Source organism: Rhagoletis pomonella, unplaced genomic scaffold, assembly GCF_013731165.1.
Source record: "Rhagoletis pomonella isolate Grant_MI unplaced genomic scaffold, Rhpom_1.0 Rhpom_scaffold_03937, whole genome shotgun sequence".
In the NCBI taxonomy this organism is placed as follows: Eukaryota; Metazoa; Arthropoda; class Insecta; order Diptera; family Tephritidae; genus Rhagoletis; species Rhagoletis pomonella.
In genome coordinates, this window is record NW_023462488.1 from 1 (window position 1) to 18,756 (window position 18,756).

At 36.5% G+C, this 18,756-nt stretch overlaps 1 protein-coding gene across 1 annotated transcript; it reads right to left on the reverse strand.

The window, feature by feature from the left end:
• Positions 1–61: 61 nt before the first annotated feature.
• Positions 62–12,056, reverse strand: LOC118754461 (tyrosine 3-monooxygenase-like). The gene is made up of 7 exons (XM_036489338.1): positions 11,419–12,056; positions 7,059–7,170; positions 5,912–6,040; positions 5,542–5,625; positions 3,865–4,684; positions 2,742–2,868; positions 62–1,324 (listed from the first exon to the last, which is right to left on the reverse strand). Exons 1-7 carry the CDS (start codon positions 11,485–11,487, stop codon positions 926–928), a joined length of 1,740 nt encoding a protein of 579 aa, XP_036345231.1. The 5' UTR covers positions 11,488–12,056; the 3' UTR covers positions 62–925.
• Positions 12,057–18,756: the final 6,700 nt, after the last annotated feature.

The following is an 18,756-nucleotide window of genomic DNA, read 5'->3' on the forward strand; positions in this document are numbered from 1 at the left end:
CATCAAAATAGTTATTAAGTATTCAGAAAATTAAAAAAAAAAACAAAATACAAAATTAAAATAATAATACATTCAGTAAAATAATACAAATACACGTACGAATACGAATACAAAAACAATGCACCATTTGTGTGCGTGAATGTGTTTGGTTTCTTTTTTTTTTCATTTCCATTTAAGTGTTTTGTGTTTGTGTGAGTTTGTGAATTTGCTTAAATACTAATGTTTGCTTTTTGGTCCAATACAGTTGCAGTGATATACAAATAAAATAAATAAGAAAGGGGGTGAAGGTGATGGTGAGCGGGTGTGTAGTGTAGGGGTGGTGGATAGGTGTAGATAAATTGTTCGTATCTATACGTGAGGTGCTATACACACACATACATATGTACATATATATGTAGGTATTTTGCAAATAACTCAATACTAATGCTGAAAAGCGTGCCAAAAGTGAAAATTTTTAACTTAAAAAAAAATTAACTAAAAAATTAAAAAAAATTTCGCAATTGTAAATATTTTCTATAAGCAACATTAACAACAACATCGAAAAATTGAGAATTATCATAGGCAACATTTAGACAAAAAAACAAAAAAAAAACGAAATATAAAAAATAGTAAAACTTTTAAGCGGCATGTCAATTTAGAGTTTAATAAGAGGCGCAACACTATCACATAAATGCTGACCACAGCTGCCGACACAACCGCTACGTTGCCGCCGCTTACATAAAATATATACCTACTATACATATACTAGTTAAAATACGTGCTTGTTGGTGAGTGAGTGAGTGTTCGAATTTGGCTGGCTACACATGCATAGACAGACATCACGCGCGCGCACATACATACGTGCCACACCTACTACATACATACATATCAATCTCAATGTGTGTGTGTGCCCAGTTCTTCGTCAGGACCTGACTGGCGGATGCGCTTAGAAGGGACGTCTTAACTTTGCAATGGCATTCGTCAAATGCAGGATTTCGGTGTTCATTTGCTGCACCAGCGTATCCAATTTGTCGACAGAGTCCAGAATTTCAACGCGTTCGGTGTGCGGGTTGAAGCGCACTTCGAATGGACGCGACATGGTCGACACCCAGCGACGGAACTTATCTTTGGCATCTTCGAAACTTTCGGCAACATAGTAGATGGGCTGGTATTCCTGATCCTGATAGGGCTGCACAGCAGTGGAGGCGGGCTCGAATGCACGGTGCTCGCACTTGTCGCTAATGGCGTGCAAGAGTTCACCGTAGGATGAGAGCAGACCAGCGCCGTAGGCTTTCACCTGACCGTGTTCCTTGCAGAGACCGAATTCAACGGTGAACCAGTAGACCTGCAGAGCGAAAAAAGCAGAAGAAAAAGCAAAATCGGAGGAGTGGTTAGTAAGCGCCGCTTAGAAGAAGCATTGTCTTTCGTATGGGAAAAAATGTTTGATGTAATGGAAAACTTGACACTGACACTTGGCCTTTGTTGGCGCGCAACAATGGTCACAGCAGCGCGCGATTTGGCAGGCAAGCAGCAGCAGCAGCAGCAGCAGCGACAGCAGTGTTTTTGACCTCAATCGCTGGCAATTGTCAAGCGCAATAGCCATAGTTTAGCTTTAGCATTGAATTTAGTAATGATTCTTACGTAGTAAGTAAGTAAGCTTCTTACTTGTATGGAAATATAAGTCAAAATTTTCAACTGCACGCTTGTGCTTATTCGTTTTTTGTTTTTCGTTGTGTATTATTTTTTCAGCTTTGCTGCTTTTTAAGAATTTTTTGGCTGCCAAAGTCGATGTTTGCCGTATTTTCATGATTTCTTTTTTTTTTTGGCTTTGGCAATCGTGTAGTTTACAGCCGCGCAGTCACAAGGCCATCAGCCGCAGCAATTGCAACCCACAGCGGCCGCGCGCATGCAATTCAAGATTAAGTTAACCAATAATTGCAGCAATGCACTTGTCCTCCCAGCATGCCCACTGCCAGCGCTGTGCCAAGCGCACGAACTTGAATTAAGCAGCTACCAAGTTTTTTATATATATATAGTACAACTAGTAATGATACCTGATAGCGCGCGCAAGTACTTAAACTTGGCTTAGAAAACTTGCGTTCGTTGGCGGTGCGCGTTCTTGCGCGCTCATACCAGCGCAGTGAGGCAGTGACAATGGCAGTGATGGTGGTGGTTTAGATGACGGCGCGTTCAGTGCGCTGGACGCAAGCGACGTAAGCTAAGGCCACATAGAGGAGCGCGCGCGCGCAAACTCTAGTGAACAGCACAGAGACAAGCAGCAATGCTCACCGTCGCTAGCGGCGCGCGCGCTCTCCTTGCCAGCTGGCGCGCTCGTGTGTTAGCGCATTAGCACAACTATTGTGATTAGCTAGGGTGGCTTTGACTAAGTGGGCGCGCGCGCTTACAACTGGTGTAGCTGCTAAAAATGCACTAAAATGTTTAAATTGGCAATTAAAGCGAGCGCTTAGACAAATTAAATGCCAAATCGATATTTTTTAATGTGGTGTTGTATTTCTGCATGCTTGGCGCTGTTGCCAGATTTGCTTAGCTGGTGGCCGTTGCTGACTGTGCCACTTGACTTTTAAAATTAAATTTGTTTTAATAAGTAAATTTGTGCATTCTCGATTATTTGTTTTTGTTTTTTTTTTGTTTTCGTTGCAAACAAATATGCGGCGCCAAGGCTATTAGCGATAGTGCTAACAAGCGCGGTACATGAGCATGATTTTTCATTGATTTCATTTGTGGTTTTTATTTGTACTTACAGTGGATAGTTTTTCGATTTCTTCATCGGAGGCACCCAACGAGGCTAAGCCAATCTCTTGTGAGAATTGTGCGAAGCTAGGATCGGCTAAGAGTGGCATATGACCGAGCAGTTCATGAATGCAATCACTGTAATTAAAAGAAGGAGAGAGAAAAGTGGAAAGATACATATATTAGTAAAAAGTGAGGTTAAGTACGAGAAAATAAATATAAAATCAATAAATACTAATGAGTGCTGCTAAAGTTAGCTAGAGCATCGTAATTGCAACACCCTGGCCATACTTAAGTGACACCAGCCCACTACCCAAACCACTCCACAAGTGAAACTAAGTCCAACTTCGTTCAGTTCTTCATTAAAAAAATTTTTACAATTAACCTTCTATCTTCCTATTATTGAAAGTAGGAATAATGTAACATCACTCATAATTCAATATGGTCATCGAAAATAGCTTCTAACTCAATCCCATCACCCTAAGCAGGCAACAAGTCACGCTGCTGGTCACTAGCGCCCCCAGTTGCCTCCTTAAACTTAGTTAAATTTCTAAACTAATTACCCTGCAGTAATGGAACTGCTCTACTAAAGTGTGCCAAAGTGCTAAAGTGTCGACAATTGCCAACAAAAATGTCATTTTCACACAGCAACACAACTCGCCCAGCTATCCTGTCAACTATCCGCTCGGTGGCTACAGCTTTTGTTTCACAAACGCCCCAACTCAACGACCCATCTCCCAAGCAGCCTGCAAAAGTTGCCACCACACAATTACAGGTTTCCGTCAAGTGACGAGCTCTTAGATACATACATACTTTCCATTGTTATACAGCTACTGCCACTCGAATGACAGGCCACAGTCGATGTGGTTGTTGCCACATGAAAGCATATTTCCTGTCAAATGAAATTAGTGCATTTTGCCTTGTACTTTGACTACTGACTTGACGATGCTTAAGTTAATTTGTCTCGCAGCGCAACAATGTGCCCAACTGGCAGCAGGAAGTAGAGCACAAAGTACAATGCCTGCGACAAAATTACCCCACCTCAATTCCTACCTACATACATACTTATGCATATATATTTCTATTGTACCAAAAAAATTTCTTAATTCTACTACGCTTACGGCAAACACTTACGGTTCGGGTGTGTGGAATGGTGAGTTGACGTGACGCACATATTGTGTGCTCTGGAAGATGCGGAATGCCAGCGAGGCGAGAAAATCGCGTGCGGTCAACAGACCAGCAGCAGGACGTAGTGTAAAGCCGGTGTTGCGGCGCAAAAAGTCCGACATCTCTTGCAATTGTGGCAGCCGGTGTTCGACGAAGATTTCCTCGTCGCGTAACATCTGGAAGGCGGCACGATATTCTTGGCAAGCATGCTTCTTCGCCAAATCGATGACAGTCAAGAGCACCGAACGCCAAGTCTTCACCTCAACATCGGTGTATTCGATGTATGGAATTGGATCGCCGTATTTGTAAGCGAAAGCGATTTCCGCAATTTCCTTGCGGCGTTGGCGATAGACTTTATCCGCAAAACCGGGATGGTTCATATCCAAATCGGGTTCGTATTTGGTCATCAAGTGATTGCAGTTATCCAATTCGGAAGCATGCTTGGGGAACCATGGTGCCTTCACGCTGATATTGTGTTCAGCCAAGAGACTGATGCTATTGAACGAGCCCGACTGACGCAGTGAGCGTACGAGTTGCAACAGGTTGCCGCGTGTCATGTCGACCTTAATGAGTACATCATGATCGACGCCTTGCTCGCGTGAGACGCGCGATTCGACATGTTGTACGGCACCCTTGAAAGTTTCGATCGCCTTGAGTATGCGACCGAGCGAGGAGATGCCCTCCTTGAGGCGTACAATAAGCGCTGCGCTCTGCATGGCATTCTCCGCTTCGGTAGATTCAGCGGCGGCGTTGGCGAGTAAAACTTCTTCCTCGGTGAGACCGGCATCTGTACGTGGGAGGGGGGAGAGAAAACGAGAGAAGGAGAGAAAGAGAGCATAAGTTTATGTGTGTGTTAACAAAGTAATTGCGCGCGATAGTTTCTAACGTTGATTTCCATAACTAGTGATGTTAAATATAAGCCACTTAAATCCGCTTTGCATGCTCAGCACGCTTAACAAGTGGTTTAATGCAAAAGTCAATTGCGCTTATGACATAGTCGCATTAAGAATGAATAAGAAGCGGAATGACAGAACTAGTTGACAAATGTGTGGGCTAAAAATACACAACTCAGTCGCTTGGCTGCTTGAAAACGGATGAATGTGTGTGTGTGGCGCGAAATTGCAAAGAGGCTTTAACTACAATTTTGCTGCTCCTTTTTTTTGCTTTTCTTCTACTCTGCATTGTTAGCGCGCAGTCAAGCGTGATAGATTTCTCTTTTATCACCGCTCACACCCACCCTCCAGCCAAGCACCTTCCTTATTCATTGAGTGTGACATAATAAAATCAACGCTATGAAAATAGCATCGGCATAAGTGTATGCAATGGCAAATGGAAATGCTACGAGAAATGTTAAAAGGAAATGTGCGATTTTCACATTTGAAATGTTGTGCGTACGTGCCGCACTCGACGCACATCCTTACATATGCTAGCGTACGTCCTTGCTGGCTTGCTTGCTGCTATGGCTTATATGTGGAGTATGTGTGGGCGTAGGAAGTAAGCGTATTAAATGGCAAATGCTTCATCATAATCATAATGCATTTGATGGTAGGTTCTTTTTATTTTTTTTTTGATTCTGCTATTAACCCTAAGCCTGCCTGGGATTTATGTTTGTATGTGTGTCGTCGCCAACTGTTGCTTGCTTACCATTTGCGTTATTGCTGTCATTGTTGCTGCCTTCACCCTGTGCAGCTGCACCCAATGAGGCATTGACGGTTTCGTTATGGGATTCTGAGTCATTTCAATGGAAAAATGAAAATAAAATAAATAAAACGAAATAAAATTAATACAAAATAGTAAACAAATATTAAATAATGGTAAGTAAGCGTGAAAGAATGTAAAATTAAAATATTAAATTAAAAATTTAAAAAATTTTAAATATTTTAATACTAAAAAAAACTTCGAATGAATATAAAACAAAGTTAAAAATGGTAAACATTTAAATAAAAGCAAATTTAAAAATTTTAAGTCAAAATCAAATTCCGAAATAAATAGCCCTATTTTTCATTCAATATACCTTCAAGGATTTCTTGTACTTCAGCTGGCATTTCCACATTCTCAATTGACTGATCGGCTTGCAATACGATTTCTTGCTCAATTGGAGCACCCTTAGCTTGCTGGATGCATTCCTCCAAAGTGGCCTCGTCTATGTGACCGAAATAAAAAAATAATAAAATAAAAATAAAAAAAAAACATAAATAAAAAGTTTACAAAAATTATAAATAAATAATAAACAAAAAGTTAAACACAAAATATACCTAAAATCAAATTAAGCATGAATAGGAAGTTTTAGAAAAAGTAACCCAGAAAAAAAATTCTATTCAAATTTTTACTAGAATTCACAAACTAAATTTATCATCGAATTCACGTATAAAGTGATAAACTGTTTTCAAATTGAAAAAAATTTTAAATATAAATAAAAATTATAAACAAAATTTTTTTATGAAATTTCACAAAATTAATTCATCACCGAGTCCAAAGAGTTGTCGGAATTTGACTAATTCTTTTTGATTATGTTTTTTGTGAATACCATTTTCTACGCTCATAAATGTTGAATATAATTTTTTTTTTTTTGGAATTTTTTATATTTATTTTGCAGCTTTAAGCCAAAGCAAAGGAAAACTGTTTTTTTACACACATATTTTTTTTTTTAATATTTCAATAATTTCCTTATAACTTTTTTTAGAATTTTACCCTATGCTCATCTCCATGTCTATTTAACGTAGTTGCAGAGAGGAAACAACTAAATAGGGTCATCATTCCTTTTCTTGCCTTTCGTTATAAAAAAAAATTAGAACCATAGATCAAAACTCTAACCTTTATAAATGTGGCATAAAGCTGTAGCCAGATTGCGCAAACAAAATGCTTGCAATTTCAATTCCAAGAGTAAGTAAAGTATAGCACATAAGAACAGAGGAGAATCGAAAAAGAAATATCGGAAACAGTTTTTCAGACAGAAATTCCAAAATTTTTTTATTAAATTCTTTTACTAAGTTTAGCTTATGCCTGTAAATTTTGAAAACATTGATCCTACATTTTTAATTAGTTATTTGAGAACGCGCTACCCATGCTTATATATTTAGCTATAATTCTAGTTTTTGTTTTTATTTTTATCTCGTTTTTCTCTATTTTACGCTGATTTCTTGAATTACACGCTCACTTACCGTTAGTCTTTTGGCGCGCTTCCTCCAGCACAGTTTGTTTATTTTGCTTAACAACCAGGCTTTCAAAGCGTGCATCGTCCACCAACGAGCGGCGGCGCGATGGATAGCCATTCTGTAAACGAGAGAGGAAGAGAGGGGAAGATTAGAGATTAGAAATTAATTATTTAAAAATCGGATTAAAGAATTAATACAAGTCTGTAATTTGCCCCTGCCACTCTAGCTTCAATATACATATTTTCTCTCTTTACTTTTCTCATTTTCATTACATTTTCATTTCTCAGTCTTACGCACCCTAATAGCATTAGTGGCCAGCCACCACCACCACCACCACCATCACCGCAACCACTACAACCGGAGTAATGTGTTGCCATTGGCTAAAAAGCTTTTAAGCGCCTTTTCCACTTAAATTGTTGAACGTTGCGTTGAGTGTTTAACTGCATGTGGGGGTGTGTGTGTGTTGGGTACTTGAGGTTGGGGGTGACATGCTGCAAGCACGCACTCACGAAATCAGTTTGAGGACTTTTATGTGTGCGTGAATATATGTATGTTGGAGAACAGTAGACACTTGAAAAGTGCTAAAGCGGATATGAGCGGGAAATTGGCGCATCAATCGCAGCTTAAACGACTATGAAGGAAAAAATTGTGGATATGAGTGTCACAAAGGCTGAAATGTTGGGGAGGGCAAATAAGTACAAAAAATCAAGTTGAGAAGGGTATTAGCCACTGAAATTTAAATCTTTTTTTCCTGGAGGATTTTGGCTAACAATCGCCATTTAATGTCAAACAAAGTCTTCGCACGCAGTGAGTTGTGGAATATTTTCCGCGTTAAATGCCTGCCTGCAGATCACTTGACACTTATGCAATATGATTTTTGTTTACTTTTATTTTTTTTTTTATTTTTTTTGCTTTTGTTTTGTCCAAGTAAACGGGCCCGCCGCAACTGCGCCATCGACATACATACATACTTCCCTACAATTATTCATCATCCTCAGTCAACATATTATTTTCGTATGACACAATTTAAACAAATACATAAATATATGCTTATGAAGATGCTCAGTGTATTACAATAACAACAACAACAACAACAACGAACAGGCATTTCATCACACCTGTAGGTAGACTGGCCAACCAACCAACCAACCAGTTGACCATCCGCATTACCATGGCTGGCTGCTGCGGCTGTTGGTTGATTGGCCCAATGCTCCACTGAACTCTACGCGCATAATGGTCGCTGCTTAACAGTGAGGCGCTTTGTTTAGTGGTTGTTGTCGTTGTTGTTGTTGCTGTGCATGCTCATATGAGTCTGCAATGTATGGCGTTGCCGGTTACAAAATCGCCGCCGCCGCTGCTGCTGCTGAGTTTGCCACTTGGAAGTTGTTGAAAACGAAAGTAGTGCTGCTGCTGCGAGGCTCTTTGATTTCATTTTTTTTTCTTTTTCGATGATTTTGGAAGTGTTGACAACTCAACAGCGCAAGCGTAAACGCATTTATAAGTGATCATTTTTCGAGCTCTTTGTTTTATTAGCAAGCAGCAGCGAATAAAAAAAATAAAAATTTACCGGCTAATAACTGGTTTTGGGTAGCAAAAGATGATAGCAAAATACATAACAAAAAGAAAAACAAAGTCTTAGCGGAAAAATGCTGTGCTCGTTGTTTATTGTTGTTTCTGTTATTTTTTTTTTTACACTGCATACTTATGTGTGTGAAAAATGCTCGTGGCTTGCGTTGAAAAATGAATATCTTAATTTTTTCTCTCTGTACTACGCGCATGCGCGCACGCCACAGATCGCTTCGTATTGACTTTGAGGCCAACTCTTAGCGCGCGACATAATTTTGAATATATTTATATATATTCAGCTTGCGTTGTTGTTATTGCTTTTGTTGTACATTGTTGTTGTTTTTTTTTCTTGCCTATATTTTGAACTTTCGTTCGTAATCTTAAATAACCAGCATCCAAATTGAGTTATCAAGTTGTGGCCGTAGCGCGTGAACGTTTAAGTGGATGTATTTTGACAGCTTTAAGTGTCAAATTTGTATAAATTTGTTTATGAATGAGTTTGGGATAGCTGCAGATAATAAGCTTAAGTCCACTATTGAGATATCAGTGCGCATTATTGGGCAAACAATGGGATTTGTGCTACATTAAATATTGTATTATTTATAAATAAATTTTTGTCTTGAAAATCGAAGCTCGTGTCAAGCAGGAAGTATATTGCCAGTTGATTTTTTTAAGATTATTATAAAAAAATTAAGACAAATGCGACAAAATTTTGGCCATAATGGACTAAATAGAATTTATGTCATTTTTCTGTTAGCGATGTTGTGATTACAAATTTAATTTTTTTTTTTGTAGCAATGACCTTCGCATGACAGCAAATTTTAGGCACACGGTCAAGTGTGGAAAAAGCTGATGAAAGAGTGGCAAGTTTTTAAGTTACGCAGATGATGGGCAGTTTTGGAAAAATATGGAGAGGGAAAAGTATGAACATCAGTGGCGGCAAGCAATTTTTTAAAGCGATTTCATTGCCTCGCTGACAAGTGATCAATTGTGCAGAGTTTACTTGCAGCTTTTCTTGCCCATTTTTTATTCAAGTTTTTATTTTTGCTCTTCTGTCCAGCTGCCGTTCGTTGGCACACACCCACTTTCACTCTTCGACGCTTTATTTGAATATTTAGTTAAATAACTTTACTGTTATTTATGTTGTCACTGAAAAGTTTCCCAGCGCTTCCCTTCACGTCGCCAACAGGTGACCAAAAGCTTGAATAGTGGTGGCTTTTGTTTGATAAAGTGATCAATGCTGATAGGCAGCTGAGTTGCATTGCAGCTTTGCGTAAATTGATGTTATCTTTGTTAATGACCGGTTTTTTTTTTAATATTTGAAATATAAAAATTCCCACAAAATTTGCTAAGTTTACTTTGATGTATTTGACAATTGTCACGTAGACCCCATCTAGCTATTTTGTATGGGTTTATGTGGGAAAAAATTAGCAATGGCTTCACCGCCAAAAAGATGTCAGCGACATTTTTTCAAAATTTTATTTTTGATGCAGAAATGCATCTGGATGCTCTAGGAACATTTCTGCATCAAAAAAAAAGGAATTGAAAAAAAATCGCTTACACCATTTTGGCGGTTAGGGCTCGATTCGTGAAACATTATCGGAGGGAAGCCCGTAATTCGAGCTTTGGTGCTTAACTTTTTTGGAAGCTGCTTTTGTGTTAGAAAAACAAACATTCTTTTTACCAAAAAAAAAAATTATAATTTTTCATTGAAAAGTTTGCAAATTATTTGATGTACAAATTCGCCATTTTAATATAGATTTTTTTTTTAATTATAAATTTAAGAGGTGTCAAAAGTTTTTAAGTTTTAAAAATTTAAAAAGTCGGAATTTAATAACATTTTTTTACAAAAAAATGTGTATAGTTAACACATATAAAATTTCTATGGGTACTAAAATTTAAATAAAAAATTTTTAAAAGATAAAATTTAAGATCAAAAGGTGCATAATTCATTTTTTTAATTAATTTAAAACACAATTGCTCAAAGTTATACTGATATTTTATTTGCATCTTTTAGACACCACTGATCTATCAACAAATGCTTTAAAACTTGTTCTTTAAGTTTTTGTTTTATTTTAAATTATTTATAATTAAAAAAATAAAAATTAAATTAAAAACAATACTAAATTTTTTTTTGTTATTTTTATAATTTTTATTTTTTTTTTTTTGTTTGAAAGATTTAAAAAACTTTTAGGTTTTTTTTTTCAAAGTTAAACTGTTCAAAACTCTGGCTAGCTTAAATTATAAGGAATGGAAAGAAATAAACAAAAAATATAACTAATTTTATTTAAATAAATATTTTGTAATTTTTTAATTTTTTGTATAACGTTTTGTAAGCTAAGTGGAAAAGAAGCTTTTGAATCTTATAATTTTGTGTAAAAATCTTGGAGCCAACACTGACAAATATTTTCATATTTCTTGCATTTTTACAGTTTTTTCTCTAAAGAATGTATTACAAAAACGGACATTTTAAGTTTAAAAGTGTTTTTTTCTGGCAATGTTCGTAAAGAATAATTAAAATTTTTTTAAGTTTGAAGATTCCTTGAGCGCAAGAAAATATTACTTATTGCTTTTATTTCGATTTTGGATCTAAAAAAAAAAAATATTTAAAATTTTTTTAACACAAATAATTTAGTTGATCAAGTTTTCCAACACAAAATGCTTTAGAATTTTAATAGTTGCATTCGTATTTGAAAAAAATATTTTTTAAACTTTCAATGAAAACCTTTTTGGGTTTTCACTTTTTTTAGTTCCAATCAAAACCCTAAAAAAACATGTCAAAATTTCACATTCAACTCACCTCAATACTGTAGGATTTTTTGATAGCGAACATTTCGCGATTCTTTTGTGCAGCAGCTACGGCCATCATTTTGTTTGGTTTTGGTTTTTTATAAAATTACTTGTATGAAGAAAATTCAAAATTTGAACGCAAAGTGCAATATGTTACACTTTTGTTTTATTTTAATTTTTTATCTGTTTATTTTACAACTGTTTTCCGAAATAAGCCTACGAAATGCACTTTCACTGCTTATTTCACAACAACAAAAAATTTTCTTGCCCAAATTTCTGTTAATTAAACTTTAAAGTAGTTTGCCTCTAACGTGTGTTTGCGTCTATGCAGCTCCAGAAATCACACAATTTTTACGTATGTATTCGTTTTGTTCTTTCTTTAACGAAATTCACAGGATCAGCGACTTGATATCCTTATCGACTTGATACTTCTTTTCGTATTTTAAATTGCAAAATTTCCAGTTATCGAAACTTTTTGTGAACTTTTCGATATATAACTTTTGTATCCTTTCGCGTTGTAAGTGTAAATTTACTAGCAGGCAGAAAAGCTAATTATTTTTTTATATTTTGTGTATATTACAACAAACACAACGTTTTTAATTAATATTTATTTAACAAACTACTTAACTTCTTAAACAAAGTGGCAAGTCTTAAGAGCGAATGATAGCGAATCAATGCATGTCTGGTGTCCGGCGGCGGTCGCTTAAATACCCTCAACGCGTACGTACGGTAGGTACGAAACGACAAAAAGAGCCGCCGAGCCGAAGCTGCCGCGGCGTCGTTGCTCTTGGGGTGGCGGTGGCGCAAGTGTGAGACTCAGTGTTTCGGTGTGTGTGTGTGTGTGTATGCGGGTGTGCGCGCGCGTTGGGGCTGTGAACGGAGAGCGTGCAGATGGGCATCTCGAAGTGACCGCTCGAAAAGCTGCTACAGGTTGTGTTGTTTTGTTTTTTTTTTTTGCTTAACAGGTGATGAAGACGTCATCAGCGCGTCGGTTAGCACAAGATGCGCTCTCTCCCTGTCTCTCGCAGCATCACAACTGCCAAAAAGAAATACAAACAAACAAAAATATTGTATCGAAAACAAATGACTTGTTGGCCGCTGGTCGTGGGGTTCCCTCACGCTTGCGCACATCAAGTTCAAGTTACAGAGTGAATTCTATTGAAAACGACGCTCGCTCATTCATATGCGCTCACCGCTGAGATGCTGACGTGAATCGATGGTATTGGAATCACCCGGCGGGCTAGTGCGCTGTTGCATTACCTTTGTTGTTGCCGATCTCTGTTATGTGCTGTGTGATTTTTGGTTTGGTCCAGCAAAACGCGCTGCGCTGTCAGCTGAGTTCAAAATTGAGCGCGCGACAGGTGAGCGTCGGCCAAAGTGAGCTGGTTTAGCACGCTTGCGCGCGTCATCATAAACCTCGGCGGCGCGTCATTAGCACGCTGTTCTCGGAGAAAACCTTTTTGGCCTTTTTTTTTTTTTTTTTTTAATGCTATTTTTTTTTTTGTTATATATGGCGGATACGCATGCATGCGTACGTATCTGTTATGTTTGTGTTTTTAACTTCATACACTTTCTAATTTTGGGTCAGTCTTTCCGGGAAAATCCAGTGTTGTTCCTTATATTATGGCGGGGAATTTTCGACCGATATTTATACATGCCTATATGTACGTATGCATATTAAACCATTAGCTCGAAAGGATTCCAATTTATGTGTTCCAAACATAGTTTTGCTTAAAAAGACGAGAAATTATTTCAATGAAAATTACTTTAGATTCCAAAACCGCCAGTTTGTATATTATTTGCAAAAAAAAAATTATCTACATGCCTATGTTCATACATATGTACAATAAGGTGCATTACTAAAAAAAAGTTGCGATTTATTATATTTTAAGGCGTCTGCCAAAATATTTCGGAAAATAATAAGATTTATGTGAGCGAGACGATATGAAAATACCTTCAAAAATCTCATTATTTTGATTCTAAGCTTAAGCACTTCTATCATCTGAGGTGAGTTTTTAGTAAAAAAAAAAATTTTTTAAACTTATTTTTATATAAAACAAAGCTCATTTTTTGGAGGTATTTTGTAACAGGTAAATCTTAATATTTTACCAAAATATTTTAGCGGAAATCTTAAATAAGTAATAATAAAATCTATTTTTCCTAGGGAAAACAATATCAATGTGATTCACTCTAATGTACAGTAAATATTTTCTTAAAATAATTATCTAATTAAAATTAAAAATACCAAATATAAGTATGTTGACCTTTAACGGTCAAAATCACTCTTCATCGTAAAGTATTTCGAAGGATTTAAGTTTTGATCAGCGCTGCAAACCACTCCAAAAAACGGTGCGGTTCGGTGCAGTTGTTCGAACCGCTTAGAAAACGCTTGTACCGGTTCAAGAGCCGGTTACAAATTTTTCAAAAATATGAGAAATCTATGTAGTATATAGAAAGTTTTAGCCAAAAAATGAAACCGATTCCAAATTCTCATATAAAAATGTAAGATTATCGTTAATTTCTTCATGATCCAATGATCGGATTTAAACCAAATTAGAATGGGACCACCTGTGACGTAACACAGTTCCTTCAAAAAAAAAAAGAATTATAGAAATCGGTTAACGTGGTCCAAAGTTATGCGGTACCATACATAAAAGAAAAAAAATATTCCGACGAACTGATAAACTTCTCCTTTTTGTGAAATCGGTTAAAAAATAAAAGGCTTTGTTATTGAGATTAAATTCAAATATTCGCATGTATATTGGCGAAAAAATAAATAGGCACTCGGTATTTCAAAAATTTTGGCTATATTTTTTTTTGTTTATTTAATGTTAATTTTTTTAAGTATAGTTAATCGTCTAACAAAAACCGAATAAATACAAATTTAAAAATTTTTGCCAAAATTATGAAAATTTTTCAAGTTTCATATATATTTTATTTAATGGGAATTTCCAGAAAAAAAATTTATATAAATAATAAAATAAAATTTAGAATAAAAATAAATAATAGAATAAAATTTTATATAACAACAACGATATAAATCCAAATTTCAAACTCTGTACGAAAATTAGGAAAAATCTACAAACTTCAACAAAATTTCATTATAGTTTCAAACTTTTTAATCAGAACAAAAATAAACCGAGTATGCAGTTTTTTAGCTCATTCAATGTACTGTAATATGATGCAGGTTTGAATTACATACCTTAAAATTCGCACCGATTTTTGATTTTTTTTTTTGTTGCTTGCGGTGATATGCGTTTTCTTCCATATAAAAACATTTCAAGTTTTACCATAGGGTTGCATTTTCAAACAAAGTTGTGTTTTAAAAAATTTGCAAAATCCTTTAGTGGATTTTGAACCGAATCGAACCATTTTTTGGAGTGGTTTTCGGTTCGATTTTGGCATTTGAAAATAAAAATGGTTCGGTTCGTGGTTTGGAGCCTTGGTTTTGCTGCATAAAAAGTCCATTAGAAAGTTTGAATAAGTTTAATTTTAAAAGGCCCTTGAGAAATTAGAAGATTTTCCCCTAGGCATCAGGTGACTCTACAACGTTTGAAAAATTGTTTTCCTTATTTTTGTTGACTTTGAATAAACTATGAGGACCTCCGAAATGATCTTCGAATAGGTTTTTAGCCAGCAAAAATTCATAGGCAATTAATCTTCGCATTTTATCGCAAGCTGCCCTGGCCAGCAAATAATTATTATTACCTAAGACTTGTTGTTGTCAAAATTCTTTACTCCAATGCTTTTATTGATCTTTTGACGGGAATTCGAGAAAGATTAAACTGTGCCTGGCCGACCGCCGTGTGTCTGAATGTTTGGGAAAAGAAAATTAAAAAACTTTTACGACTTTTTTTTTAATTTATCGAATTCCTCGAAAAACCATTTAACAATCCCTGCTTCATCATTTGGTGCCGGAAAAGGTTCCTCTCAGCTTGGGTGCAACTTTTGGCGTGGATTCCAAAGTAGGATACGCTTTTGTAGGTTATCTTCGTGCTATTAATGAAATATTGGGGAACTATGAAAGAGCTTATATACAAAAATAGAATAGTTTTTTAGATACACTTGTCCAAATTTAACTAAATTTTTTTCTTTAAATTGGTACAATTTGAAAATTTTCCATCTCCGCTTTTTTGATTTTTTCTATAGAAACCTAATGCGAAAAGCTTTTCGTGGCTTTTTTTCGGGTCTTTTTCCTTTCATGGCGATTTTTTCGTGATTTCGCGGTGTTTTTGTTTTTCTATTAATATTCAAACATTTTCATGATTTTTGAGCACCTTTCGCAAATTTCCGGTTAAAAGTTTAATTTGTTTTTTTTTTTTTTGTATAAATGCTTAACAAAAAATTTGCCGATTATTTTTGCTCAAAAAATATCAGACGAAAAAAATACAGTGGCACGTGCGTTTAACTATATATATACATATGTATGTATATTTGCGTATATTCCAATGAATGTAGCATACTCTCATAAAAATTTGAAATAATAAAAGCCATCAAACTCAAACAAACCAGCATGGGGTACGAACATAAAAGTATCTACGCCCAAACTATTTGTACAAGAAGAATTGTTCATTATCCACGAAGCTAATCATTGAACTCTGCAAATTCTCAAATATGTATCTGTGTAGTTATTTTTAACTTTTGCGCAAATTGAGCAAGAAGAAATCTTTAATTAGTGGCAACAAAGAAAATTGCGAATCGCATTAATCTTTAGTTATGTGCTATTTACTACCTACCTACCAAGTAAGAAATATTTCCAAGTTTGTTTTCCTACTTAAACGCGATGAATTAGCTTTGATTTGCCAGCAACATTCACTTGTTGACAGCCGGCATGAGTGATAAATCCGGCAAGCACCTATGAGTATCGTTAGAAGCTAACATTCGTTAAAATATTTATGTATGTACATATGTACTTATGTATGCCTACGTGATTGAACTGCATTCTATATATATATATACATACATACACACACGTTCGTTGAGGTGCAACTGTGGCTCAACAACCAACCATAGATACATGATCTATTTGTAATTAGCATTATGCGAAGCGAATACGGATGCTTTTGTCGCTACTCGACCATATCTCATTATGACTGCTTTCGAAGGAATTTCATCAAGGAAGTTTCGCTTAGGTCAGAGTTTAATCAAATTCCCTTTCACGGGAGTTCAAATAGTTCAAAGTCGCTAATTAAATTAAGATAAATATCTGGAGTCCGTTAGGCATTGAGAATTTCAAGTAAGTTACATGTGTGTGTGTTTTCTACGCATTATTTTAAATTAAATTAAAAGCTCGAATACATGCCAGTAGTTACAGAGCACCCTGAACGCAGTAGCCCTGATGATATTGAATATAAAACCAATAAGTGATTAAAAAAGATAGTAGCATAAGTATTTTATTTCACATAGAAACAAGAATAAATTTTATGTTTTTTGTCGTCCCATAAATCATTCGATGCCAATGCAGAATGTTCTCTCATATTCGTTCGATAGTCTTTTGTGGAAAGCATTCTGTACAAAATACTAGTCGTCGAAGTGCTGCGGATGATATTCGCCATAGTGCCACTGAAGAAGATGACAAAAGTCCAAGCACGAGGAATATAAATAATGCTTTACAAACTGTCGGAGCTTGGTCAGGCAAAATTTTCGAAATTTGATGGGTTGATACATTTTGGAATCAGTTGTACTGCCAAAGCATCCTTCAATAACATAAAAATGTGATTGCTCATCGTTGACCAAAATCACGTGAGTTTTTTGACTCTCTTGAAATACTTGCCCGATCAGGATCATATTTCTTTAAAATCTTCTTCTTCTTCTTAACTTGCGCTGTATTTCTTCAAAATCGTCTTCTCCTTCTTAACTTGCGCTGTAACCACTTAAACCATTTTTGCCGAGTTCAACTTCGCACGCCAGGCATGCCTTCTTCTAGCTAGCTGACGCCAATTAGAAATACCGACTGAAGCTAACGCTGATCTCTCCAACGCAGAGAATGCCTACCTTCGCTCTAAAGCTCACACAGGTTCCATCATCCCCCGCAACCGCCGTTATAAATGTGTGTCTTCCGTAGAATCTTGATCTCGACCACTACAAGAGCCGCCTATTCAAATAATGTCATCGTATACATGAGAACGGGCAGTTCACTTGAGCTTTTTACGCAATAATTTAGTTTAGACTTTAGAGTTTAAACAGGCTTAGAAGGCTGATCTCGCGATAGTGGGCGTATATGGTGGGGTTGCTCTTCCTGTAGATTGGGCAAAGCATGGCAAGCATGCTTTCTGAAAGTGAAGTTTTCGAGTGAACTATGAAGGCTAAAACACTACGTTAAAAGCAAATAAAAAATGCCAGAAAGGCCGTCTTCAGTATAATTTTTCGTTCTAAATAGCTTCCTCCGATTCTAGATAGATCGAAAAATTACACTGAAGATGACACAACGACGAAACCGGTTTGTCTCCAAACCAAAATTGACAAGGGATAACGGAAAATCGTTCCGCAATACAACATATTCTTACTCTCTAGAGAGGACTGGGTAGGGCGTGGTTACTAGAAGAAGAGAGCGGTAAACTTCTTCACGGACGAATCAAAACTTGAAGGCAAGGTTTATGGAGGTGTGTTCTGCCGGGAGTTCTTCGTCAAAATTATGTTCATTCTTCCGGCGGAGCTGTGTTTTAGCCGCAAATAGTTGCCATCGTGGAAGGGGTAGACTCATTGCTAACGGGTGTGACGTTGGCCTGGGGCGGTTAGCTTATACTCTGATAGTTAGGTGGACATCAGGGCCGAAATAGGTAAGGGAATGTCATACCTCTTTATAAATCGCATCGAAGTACTTCTTAGTAACGCTTATAACGGTGTCGGGCCGCAGTGATAACGCAGGAATCTGCTTGGCTGATGACCCGGCAAGGAAAGGCACCCATGAAATGCTGCCACCGAATATGGAGCAACTAGCGACGCCTCTGTCCTCCTGCGGTTCACTCTTGGACGGTATGGCTATCTTATCTAAGGCATACGAATATATAGTAAAAAGGAAAATTACATTTGCATATCAATGAAGTCATAGCTGATACACCGTAATAAGCTTAGCAAATATTCCATATGGCTAACAAACAATGCTTGTGACGTCGATAACACACACACATTATTTAAGCCAATTCAAATTCAAATGAAACAATTATTAAGCAAAAACTATTTGCGCTATCAACATCAAGTTCCACGTTGTTAAACCAGCTGTCTGCTTGTCTAGCAGAGGCAATCTGGTTTCTTATCGGTATTTCCCAGGCAGCGAATTTCTTGCTTCGACTCTACTATGCACTCGCGTATATAGCGCCAATGCGTAAGCGAATTTTCTTAGGAATTC